Source organism: Lonchura striata, chromosome 5 (assembly GCF_046129695.1).
Source record: "Lonchura striata isolate bLonStr1 chromosome 5, bLonStr1.mat, whole genome shotgun sequence".
Lineage (NCBI taxonomy): Eukaryota > Metazoa > Chordata > Aves > Passeriformes > Estrildidae > Lonchura > Lonchura striata.
This window is the reverse complement of record NC_134607.1, coordinates 21,795,105-21,807,220: the sequence shown is the minus strand read 5'-3', so window position 1 is coordinate 21,807,220 and position 12,116 is coordinate 21,795,105. Positions and strand designations below refer to the sequence as shown.

The 12,116-nt window shown below is 39.4% G+C and overlaps 1 protein-coding gene across 3 annotated transcripts in view; it reads left to right on the top strand.

The window, feature by feature from the left end:
• LARGE1 (LARGE xylosyl- and glucuronyltransferase 1) overlaps positions 1–12,116 on the top strand; it is a 276,630-nt gene that overhangs the window by 121,658 nt on the left and 142,856 nt on the right. For all 3 annotated transcript variants that reach the window (XR_013340002.1, XM_077783379.1, XM_021553947.3), the window contains one exon: positions 8,481–8,782. Coding sequence is in view for 2 of the 3 variants with exons in the window: in XM_077783379.1 (XP_077639505.1) it covers positions 8,481–8,782 (302 nt within the window). In the remaining variant the exon portion in view is untranslated. The remainder of the gene's footprint in view (positions 1–8,480; positions 8,783–12,116) is intronic.

Genomic DNA, 12,116 nt, shown 5'->3' with positions numbered 1-12,116 from the left:
AGGCAGTGGTTGTCCTGGAGGGGGTAGAGGGGAATGCTTCAGGGCAGAGGCAATTGGGCTGGCTCAGACCACCTTCAGCTGAGTTGGATGTGTTGCACTGCAGGAGGTGAGAAGCTCTGTGTGACCCTCTGGGTCAGCTTAAGCTGTGGCAATGGTAACATCTGACCAAACAGGGATTTATGTCTGTAACTGACCTAAAAGCGCTCATTTATTTGTACCCCACGTGTATACTGCTAATTGTGATGAGGTTGTTTATGACAAAAAGTCACTGCTAAGGGATAACCAGGCATTGCTTCTGGAGAGAAGTATGTTTGCCAAAAACCTTGTGGGCAACACTTCAGGGGCCTGGTAGTGTGGTCAGATGCCAGAAGGGGCATTGACCCTCTCCTCCTGTCACAGGGTGCTCTGCAGTGTGCTTGTTGAGTGTTGTAGGGGATTTTCCTGCAATTACACCATCAGGGTCTACATATGCGAGTCTTTCTGGCTGTCACATTGGAAGTCTTGATCTGCCTGCAAAGCTTTTGAGCAGAAAGAGAATACCCCTGTACCTTTGGGGAGATGGAGCTTCCTTTTCTGCTCTTTCTCCCTGCTTCCCAACTGCTAAAGAAGTGGTTTGCCAAAGAAATCAACATCTTTACAGGAACGGGACTTGGAGAAAATAACAATTTGTCAAGCGAACAGATGGCTTATTTAGAATCTAATAGGTATTAAGACATTATTTTCCCCAGACTTTACTCCTGATATTGATAATGTCTTATCTTTGCCAAGTTCCCCTCTTGATAACATGTTATCTTTGTCAAGCCAAGTCCCTGATAAAATCTTATTTTCCCTCAGTGCTCACTCTGATAAGATATTATTTTCTTGCATCTCTGCTGCCAGTGGAAAGGAGGGAAATGTTATTTTTAGGCCTTTTCTTGAGGAGGCATATATATTGCCAAGGCAATGCAAAACAGGGAAAGAAAGAATGAGAACAAACAAAAAAAAAAAAACGTTACATTATTCTAGGCAAGGAAATGAGCAAATATTTTAAGACTTATAGGCCCTTGTTTTGAATATGCTAATAAGCCAACATTCATAACTAGCTAATAAGCCAATATTTCTTTTGAAAAAACGAACTACTTTTAAAAAGTCACATCTGTTTCCAATAAGGATGTTTATGTTTAGATTTCCTTTCCCTGTTTCTTCCTGCATTCTGTTGCTTCATGCTTTTTCTTTACCTGGTGTCTTCTACTGTTTACCATCCTTATTAGAGGATCCCTATCAGAATTGCATTTGCTCAGCCAGCACATAAATAGCTCTCTGCACCTCTTTGCATGATGCCATTATGGATGGTACAACTGCAGACCCTTTCTGAAACACAGCCCCTTCCCCATTTTGTTTGCAGAACAAATGCAGCAATGCAGAAAAAGTGGTTCTTGAACCACTCCATTTAGTTTCTTTAAGAGACTGGAAGTCATGTCATGAACAAGGCAGGGGACAACTTTGTAATTTATGAAGTCAAATTTGCCCTGAGGAATTGTTTCTGTCTCTATCACTGAGTTCATTACATGGTGTTCATAAAACAATGATATTGCAAGTGGCTGCTAAATACTTTTCCCCGCATTTCCTGGATTTCCAACTTGTAGACTCCTGCATGACAGAAATGTTAAGCTTATACCTGTTGTGTATGTATCTGTCCTCTGAAAAAAATTGGAGTGCAGAATAGGTGATTATTTGTTGAAAAACTCTATCAGACCCATCTCAGCTGTGCATCCAAAAATGGTATTTTCTGTGAGTGTTAAGGACTCTGCAACTTCTTGCTTGACTGTAAAAGCGGGACTGATAATACCACCTTTCCTTTAAATGACTTTTAAAAAGACATCACTGATCCCTGTGCTAAGATGCATAGTAATGAACATCATAGGCCAGCAAGGGAATAAAGAAGTCTTTTTTTATAACAGGATATGAAAAAAGTGTGGTCACAAATAGAATGATGAGCTGAAACAACCTGCTAAATAGCTGTGATCACCATCCATCCTATGCACACAGTGATGCTGATATTCTTTGGAAATAAAGTGGTGATCATGCAGTTAATGATCCTGTCAGGAGACAGCAAAGATTGAACAGGAGACCATTATTCTCACATTTCCAAACTTTTAAGTGTTTGACTTCAGTGGATGTTTGACCCTGGCTGGACACCAGTGCCCACCAAAGCTGCTCTATCATTTTCCCTCTTCAGCTGCACAGGGGAGAGAAAATATAATGAAGAGCTCATGGGTCAAGACAAGAACAGAAAGAGGTCAGTCACCAATTACTGTCACAGGCAAAACAGACTCAACTCAGGAAAATTAATTTTATTTATTACCGATCAAATGACAGTAGGGTAATGAGAAATAAAACTCAATCTAAAAAAACCACTTTATTTTCCACCTTCTTCACAAATTAAATTTACTCCTGATTTTCTTTCCCTTCTTCTTGTAACAGTGCAGGAAAACAGGGAATGGGTGTTGTGGTCAGTTCATCAAATGTGGTCTCTTTGCTCCTCACACTCTTCCCCTGCTTCGTCATGGAGTCCCTCCCATGGCAGACAGTCCTCCACAAAGTTTTTTCAAGCGAGTCCTTCCCATGGGCTGCAGTTGTTCATAAATTGCTGCAGCATGGGTCCCCTCCCATGGGGTGCAGTCTTTAACCAACACACTGCTGCAGAGTGACACCCTGTCACAAATCCCACCAGCAAGCCTGCTACAGGGTTGGCTTCCCCGCAGGGTTACAGCCTCCCTTGGGCATCCACTTGCTTGGCATATGGGTCCTCCACATGGGCCTGTGGACCTCCATGGACTGCAGTGGCACATCTGCCTCACCACGGTCTTCCCAGAGCTGCAGGGAAATCTTAGCTCTGGTACCTAGAGCACCTCCCTTCTGCACTAACCTTGGTACCTGCAAAGTTGTTCCTCTCCTGTATTCTCACTCCTCTCTGGCTACAATTGATTCTGTGTAGTAACTTCTTACCCCTTCTTTGTGGTCGCCCCATAGGTGACCTCTGTTTGTGAGGGGCTTAGCCTTGGCCAGCAGCAGGTCCATCTTGGAGCCATCCAGCATTGGCTCTCTGGGACATGGTGAAAGCTTCCAGGAGCTTCACACAGAAGCCACCCCTGGAGCCCCTCTGCTGTCAAAACCTGGCCAAGTAAACTCAATACACTTTGCAAGTCTGGTGTTCTGTGGGTGAAGGTTTTTTGTGTATGATATATTTAATTTCTGAATCTACTGCTTGTAGAGGGCTATTTTGTTCAAGGAAAGGACACTGAGAAAATAATTTCCCTGTATATGAACATTAGGCAATAACATGATTCTTTAAGTAAGACTGACCTTCAGTGGAATGGAATGGTTCAGGTTTGGGTTCAATAAACCATGTTAATGTGTTCTTAAGTACCCTTAACAGCAGTGGAATTGAACACAAATTTAGTACTTAAAGAACGTGCTGGAGTTCCTAAGTGTGATTAGTATTGACTAAGTCTAAGCCTGGTGGTTGATTGGCATCTCCAGTGCAAACTGTCTTTCCTCACTGAATGACCTGTAACTTAAAACATTTGTTGTCCACGCCAAATCCTGAGAAGCACTTAATAGTGATGGGAGAAGTTCTTCTGTCAGAGCTGAGGAAACTTGTTTAGACTGTATGAAAAGGCTTGGTTGTTATTTCTTGTGCTGTCTCTGTCAAGTGGACATCAGCCTTCAGTGCTCTTACTGTGACATCTTTCAGTGTTACAAGTTTCTACCTCTGATATATGAAAAGTATCAGCTTGTAATTGTCCAATACCATGTTAGGATGAAGAAGTTCTGCACTTATAGACCTGAAGTAAATTGCTTGGACTATGTTTCACTAGTAAGAGGGTTGTTTGGGCAAGGTTTTCTGCTTCCAGCTGAGATCACACTGCAGTGTTTCACATTAAGGTGTTGGAGAAAAAAAAATTACAAGTATGAGAATAGGCACTTTGTGGTGCCTTAGCACCTACTCATGGAGTCACATATCTAAAGTACCAAAATGTCAGCAGAAAGGACTTCGTTCTTAGCTGCCCAGATAGCCAGGATCTACCAGAGCAGCCAGCTGAGCAGAAGTGCTGGAGTACTAAGGTGATTAAAGCTGAGCTAGAGCTCCAGAACAGAAGGGATAGTTTATTTGCTTACACCAGGCTTTTATGTCTTTGTAGTCCTGATTGCAGTGAAAAAATAATTGTGCAATGAACTTGAAATGATTTTGAGGCTGTATCAGGGGGAGAGTAATAATCATTGTTGCCAGCTATCCCATTTCTTTCTGCAAAATACTGGCTTTTGGTTAAAATTCTTATGCTGCTGATCTTCAGAGTGGGCACAGATAATGTGAATTTTCAAATCAGAGAAAATTTTGCTTTCCTACACTCGGCTGCTTTCTTCCTTATCCAGTTAACCCTTGAATAAATGTTCCTCTTTCTCTATGCCTCTTTCCCTGGCAACTTTCTAATGCCACTGGATCCTTTTCAGGACTATCACCTCTCCCAAGTCTGGTAACTACAAAACGAGGAACTTGGCTTGAATGCCTATTCTTTAAGTTCTTTATGTAAGAAAGTGCCACTGCTTCAGTCCTTCTCCTTTCAAATGAATTATGCTGGATTGCTTTCTGATTACTTTATTTTGTTCAGTGTCCTAAGCACACCTTAATAAGTATTAATAAAATATTTATAATATTGATATTAATTAAATACTTATCAATACTTAATAAGTATTAATGAAATCTGTTACCTTAATCCAGATGATTTCATATATGCAGAAACATTCAATAATCCATAGAATTCATTATTTATGTATTATCAAGTTTTCTGAATTGTTGGACCTAATGTGATGATCAGTGATTGCTGTCATCCATGAAATAATTATTCAGCTTTGTGTTTGAGTTTTGCCTTGTGGACAGTGGAATTTTGCAGATCTTCATAGATACAGTTGCATTAGCACAAGTCTGAAGTAAAAGGCTTGACACAGAAAAAAATACTAAATCTGAAACTGCCAAAGTTCAAAAATAGAGCAATAACCCCAAATGAAGAATAAAAAATAATAGCTTTATTATTATTTATTATACCATTCAAAAGTGCACTACTTGCTTCAGAGTAATGTTCCTTGTAGTGCCCCCTGGGACATCTTCAGTCCCAAAGTCACACAGGCCACGTTATGTGTTATGTTATTTTATTTTGATTTATATTAGATAAAAAGTGCCTAGACACCAGCTCCAAGCATTCTACCAGTTAGTATAAACTATAAAATTCAAGTGCAGTGCAATCAGTTTAACTCTTCTGCCAAGCAATACACACAGTGAAGCATCAGTGGTCACTAACATTAATCCACTTCTTCAGAAGTGAGAGGAAACACATAGAACTAAATCAAATAATATCTTGCCACCAGCCTTGCTGGCCTTAGATGTGCAAAAATCATGAGTTATACAATCTCTGAATTTATTAAAAATATTACTTTATTTCTGAGTATTAAGATCAAACTCTGTTCACTTTTGGCTTTATACTTCTATTTCATTTGAGTCCTGGAATTGTCACATTATCATTTGCAGCAGAGGGTTGGAATGTGAAAATATACCAAGTACATGACACACTTGAGAATAGTGAGCAGTATTAGTAACAAAACATGACTTGTCCAGCTGTATGAATCCTGAAGAGATCATTCCAGAAAATGTCTTAGCAACTTGTAATAAAACATAGATAATTTCTGTAGTAAATGAGTGCATTTCAGCTAGTTGTACATTTCAGATAAAGAGCCTAGCTAGTTGTTTAATTCCTGAGAGGATTTCCTTACCCCTTTTACATACCAGCAGAAATATTAGCTACAGAGAGAACAGTGGTGGAGTTACTGGCATTTAAAGCCAAGGCTTCATAAGCACTGAGCTGGTCTCATTAGCTGCTGCAACTTCTGTCTGAGGCAGTGAGGTGATATTTTCTTTCAGTCCCTTTCTCAGACTGTGCTGTTTCTTCTAAATACTATGTAGAAACAGTTGAACTTTTCTGATCACTATACCTACAATGGTTCAGATGTACAAAATTTTCTAGAAGATAAGAAAAACTTTTAAAGTTTTAAATTTTTTCCATATTTTGAAATTTTGATGAATGTTGTTCTGAGATTCACTTCCATATCTTGCTACCTTTTCTGGTGATTATTTGAAGCTAGCAGAATTCAGTGGCAAAGTCAGGAAGTGATGAGTTGACATCTGTGTCAGCTGGATATTCACCAGGTGAGGCATTAAGATAGCCAGTGACCTCTTTGGCTAGATTTGCATTGTAATTGTGTATCAGATGATAACACAGGTTGGTTGTTTTGTGGGTGAGAAAAGGTGCTGTTTTTTTTTTTTTATCTGAGAGTGTCTACACAATACATTCCTGCTGTTCAGTAATGGGGATGCAATAGAATCGCAACCAAATGAGTCTCAGTTTTCTCGGCTTGATTATCAGCAGCTGAGAAATAACACAACTTCAGTTCCAGGCCCTCCAAGCTTGGTAGAGAAAGATAACTCAGTATTCTATTGCATATCTAATTGTAGCATGGCTCTGTCCTTTGTGTTGACATTTCTCTATTGCTGCACTCATTATTTTCGGACTTATCAAATATCTCATTACATTTTAATAACTATTTGCTGGAGCATTGGAGTTTCAAGATGTCAGTGGCCAAACTCCAGAATTTGTCTTGAGATATTTTTCAGGCTCAGATTTATCCATAACTTTTGCTAATGATAAATTAATAAATTACAAATTTTTTTTTTTGCAGAAGATAGCCTGCAAGAAAATGCAAGATATTCTATCCAAATGATGATAAAAATCAAGATAATGATTTATATACATAACAGGAAGTGTGTATACCTGTATAACTCAACAATGTAAATTAGAATTGAGGATTTGATTTCCATACCAGTTTTTTTCATGAGGTCAGTTTAGAGGACTGCTCATCATTCATGTAAATGTGAAACAATGAAAACAAGCAATGAACAAGTCTTTATAGCAGGAAGATAGTTTTGAGTTGGTAGGTGAAAAATATACTTGTTAGGGACAGCTAAACAATAACTGCATGGTTATTGACCACTTTATTATGTATTATATATTGTATATTCCATTTTATAAGCAATTTAGGCTGTTATTTGTTTGATAAAACCAATGGGACTCTGCACTGGAAAAATCATTAAATAGCAAACATGTCCCTGTACATGGCACTGATGAGGTCACATCTTGAATCCTGTGTTCAGTTCCGGATATTGAGGTGCTGGAGCATATCCAGAGAAGGTCTGTGAAGCTGAGGAAGGGTCTGGAGCTCAAGTCCCATGAGGAGAAACTTAGGGAGCTGGGGGGGGGTTACCCTGGAGAAATGGAGGCTTAGGGGAGACCTTATTGCTCTCTAAAACTGCCTGAAAGGAGAGTGTAGCAAAGTGAGGGTTGTCCTCTTCTTACAGGCAACAGGTGACATGATAAGGTGAAATGACTTCAGGCTGTGACACAGGAGATTTTGTTGACTATTAGGAAAAAATGACATAATGGCAAAGGTGGTCAGGCATTGGAATAGGCTGTTCAGGCAAATGGTAAAATCACAGTCCCTGGAAGTGTTCAAAAAACAGGGATGTGGATATGGTTGTGGTTTAATGGTGAACATGTTGGTGCTGGATTAAAAGTTGGACTCTGTGACCTTAGAGGTTTTTTTAAAATTTACAGTTTTATAATTTAATACATGCAAGTAAAAAGTTACATCAGAGAAATACTTTAGTTTAAGATACTCGCGTATCATCACTTGCTAATTATGACACTGTGGATAACTCTTACATTCTTTTGCTTTGCTTCAGTTTGATTTTGATGGAACATTTTTGAGCTGCTTTAGTTGAAGGTGTTGCATTGAACATACTTACTTTTTTTCAAAATTCCACTGAGTCTTTTTAAGCCAAAATACTTCCCAGAATTTGGCCCACATGTGTGTTGAGCATTTCTGTCCTGAACCTCTTATTTTTCAGCAAGCACATAATACTATGTTGCTGAATAAAATCCATCTGTTCCACACATGTGAATCAGCTGGGGCTACTGTTTGGCACAAAATGTTTGCCAAAATGCTGTCATTTGACTGTGGAGGAAGTGGGAATAGGAAAATTATTTCATCTCGCATACATTTCTAAAATATATTTAACTGTATATTAATTGTCTTTGAATTAAATCCTCATGTTCTTGACTGTCTTCCCAGACTAGAGACTGGCAGGCAGCCCTGTGAGAAGGAAGAAACACATGCTTATCTTTCGGTGTGGTTTGAAAATTAGTAGGACCTGTAGCTCATAGAACTCAGCATTTGTCCAAGTTTACCACGCACTTAAGCATGGCTTGGGAGAGCCAAGTCTTGATAAAACACGGCAGTATTTGTAGCGCATCTCTGCCTCACAACACCAACACTAAAGGAAGATGCAGCTGGTGTGTTCTGACACGAGTGCTCTGTTTCCTTGGGCGCAGATGGGAAGCCGGTGTCGCTGTCCCCGCTGGAGTCGCAGCCCCACAGCCCTCGGTACACGGCGTCGAGCCAGCGGGAGCGCGAGAGCCTGGAGGTGCGCGTGCGGGAGGTGGAGGAGGAGAACCGCATCCTGCGCAAGCAGCTCAGCCTGGCGCAGAGCCGGGGCCCCGCGCACCGCCGCGGCAACCACTCCAAAACCTACTCCATGGAAGAGGGCACGGGCGACAGCGAGAGCCTGCGGGCTGGCATCGTGGCGGGGAACAGCTCCGAGTGCGGCCAGCAGCCCGTGGTGGAAAAGTGTGAGGTAAATACACCAAAGGAACGTGCTGGAAACAAAGCTTGCTAGATGTCGTCCTTTAAGGACATTGCAGATCCCTGTTTCCTTCCTTTGAAACCTTTTCCTCCAAAACCAACCTCTTTGAAGGTCTGCTGCATACAACTTTTCAGATAATTTTTTTATTTTTAAAAAAAATTGTCATCAGAATATCTTCTGGGTTATTATTTCATTACAGCTTTTTGTCTTTTTCGTTCTTGTGTCACCTAACCTGATATAAAAATCAAAGCCTTGCTTCTAGCTGACTTCACTGTAGTTCTGCAGATAAAGACCTGTGGTGAACTGACCCCATGTATTTTAAATAACAATGTCTCCAGAGTGCTTAGAAAAGCCTTCTTTGTTTCTGTGCCTATATTGAAACAGTTCAGGGTTCATGATTAATTAAATCGTGGCTCATGGAGCCAGCCTGTGCTTTTGACTCACTTTGAGGAGTATATCTGGATGTTATGGTGGGAGCAGGTGCTTTGTGTGTGAGCCATACACTAGCAGTGTGCTTGGCTGCAGGTAACAGGCAATCTCCTTCCGAGACAGTTTTGGTGTGGTTTGTTTCATTTGGTTTTCCCCATTTTATGTCAGTACTTCTGTGGATGTCATCCAGATACTTAGTTGTGAGATGTCTGATTGATGACAGGTCCAAATATGGATAGATCCAAAACAGAAACCCTTGCTTAAAAGGCCTTGTGCCAATCCCAGCTGATAAAGTTATCAAAAAGAACTTCCTCCATTTATTTCTACAAAGAGGGTAATACCATATCACCTTTTATCTTGCTTGCTGCCACTTGGAAGATAAAAGTTGAAAGAAAATTAGTGTGAGAGGAAAAAGAAATCCTAATTATCTCTTCATATATATTCTATTAAATGAGGAAATATCAAATACAGTTTGAAAATGAACTACTGCTTTCCAGTTTGATATCTTTGTCCATCAATGTAGAAAAAAGGAAGCAACATTATTGTAAGGAGAGGGAAAAGGAGGTTTTTGTTTTTCATTTTCCCTCCTCCACATAATGAGGACCTGATTTTCCTCACTGTGAGATTTTTGGCATTCCTTTTAATCAGGCCATCAATCAGCAAATCTCACTTATTTCCCTTATTATTATATTAAGGAGTGATGAGCTGAATCTCACTTCTTGGTTGTTCAATGTACCAACCAGTCTAGGACACAAAAATAGTAACTTAAAGTAGGAATAGTTTAAGTGACCTTACAGTTTATAATGTGTTTTGCCAATGAGTTTACTTGCTCAGTGGGGTTTAGCACTGTGCTGGAGGCAATGCTTGTATAACATACAAAATCTCTTATTATTTGCCACCCCCCTTATCTCACTGCATGCTATTTTGACCTCAGAGTAACTTCTTACTCTTCTCTTAAGGAATTCACTCAGTAACTCAGTTACAGCAATGGAAGTTAAAATGAAACTTCCCTATTACCAGGTTTGCTAAGGGTCTCATAATTTATCCTGTTAGTGTAGATTCTCATCCTGTGTTTGTATGAGAAGTATCTTGATGTCTTTCATTTTCTGGTTCCTTTCTGTGTTTCAGATGTGTAAACAAAAATTTTTAGCTTCTGACCCTGGAATATATCACAGCAAGAGTCGACAAATTGGGTAGTGAGAAACAAGGGTTCTTAAGAAGAAGACTCTTACTCTGGTGGAGACTAAGATTGCCGGGAATGGGTTGTTCATTTCATTGAGTCTGTTCTTAGACATTTACTGGCAGTAACATTTCACAATCTAATTTGGGATGGTCTTTAATGGTGATTAAAACATTTGAAAATGTAGTTACAATGAATGAACATTAAATCTCTGATAAAGCATAAACTGTGATAATAATTGTGATCTATATCAAATAGCTGTGAGTTTGTTGCATTCCAGCCACAGCTTCCTACTCTTGTATCACAGGCGAGCTCTTCTGATACTTTAAAATGGATCAGCATCATACTGCAAGAAAAAAATCAGACACACAGAAAAAGGGCTTCTCCCTTGAACGAGCCAGATGCCCATCATGCTTTCCCAGTAGTAGACCATTTGAACACAAACCTTGGAAATACAAATAAGCATAGTCCTTACACAGATGTCAGCACTAACAACAGTTTTCAGGAGAGTATAATGCCAGTGAAAGTTAATAAAATTGTATGCCTTTTTCTTACAGTGTTATCCCAGTATGTTTCCAGTTTGTGCCTCCCTAAACTGAGCATTTACTTGAATTAAGTGTGTATTTATAAATATTTTTGGAAGAGATTATATATTAGGAAATTGATAATTAGCAGTATCATATTTAGTGGCTTAGCAAGATATTTAACATTTGAAGCATTTTTTTAGAAGCATATTTGTATTGTTCCCATTCTCAACAGTGTTGTTCAGTAGGGTAAAGTGTGTAGTGCTCCACAGCCATCAAGAACAGATCCTCACTAACATCAGCAGTGTAACACATGTAAAGCAGATGTTATCTGCCACTGGGAAAAATAACCTGGAAATAAACACAAATATTTTGTAACATACTTTTAATATCTCTTAATCACATCCAACAATTAATTATGAAGGATTAAATATCTACAGTGGAAAGCCTACTGGAAAATTACTGAGGCATGAAATGTCTTCCCAAAGATTATTTTTAACTCAAAGGACTAATACAGGTTTTTGAAATTCATTATTTCATCATTCCAAAAAGTAGCTCAAGAAGGAAAAATTATTATGTATGCTCATCTAGGCACTGTATACTCCTCATCGGTATGGATATGGGGTCCAGTTCTTTGTGTGGTTTTGGATATTTTCTTCACATTAATATTATCCCAGAAAATGAAATACTGCATTTAGAAACAGGTTTTTCCTGGTCTGTAGTGGCTGAGGTAAAAGTTTTGAGCCACATTAGCATGCACCTTGGTATGATTTAAGCTCCCTTTCCTAAAGAAGCTTAGCTTCCTTAAGTGCCTTGAAGCACCTACACCTGAGTGCTTCCAAACTATTTACAATTAAAAATAGTTCAGGTGGTGTCCCTGATCCTCAGCAGCGAGACAGTTGTGATGAACTTCCACAGGTGTTTTGATTACCTCTCCGTATCTGTGTGTATAAACAGAGGAAGAATTCATTGACTCTCTATCATCACTTTCATTTGTTGCTGCAATCAGTTACATTATCCAAAAGCATCTCCACTGAATGACCTGAGTCCAGACTCTTGGAGCAAGTGGTGAACACATCCATCACTCACTTTAAAAAGATCATTGTAGGTGGATGGACACTTTGAATACTCAGTTTAGTCCTGCAGTGACTTCAGAATATTTAGGCTAGATATTCTGAAGTGTGTGACTAGT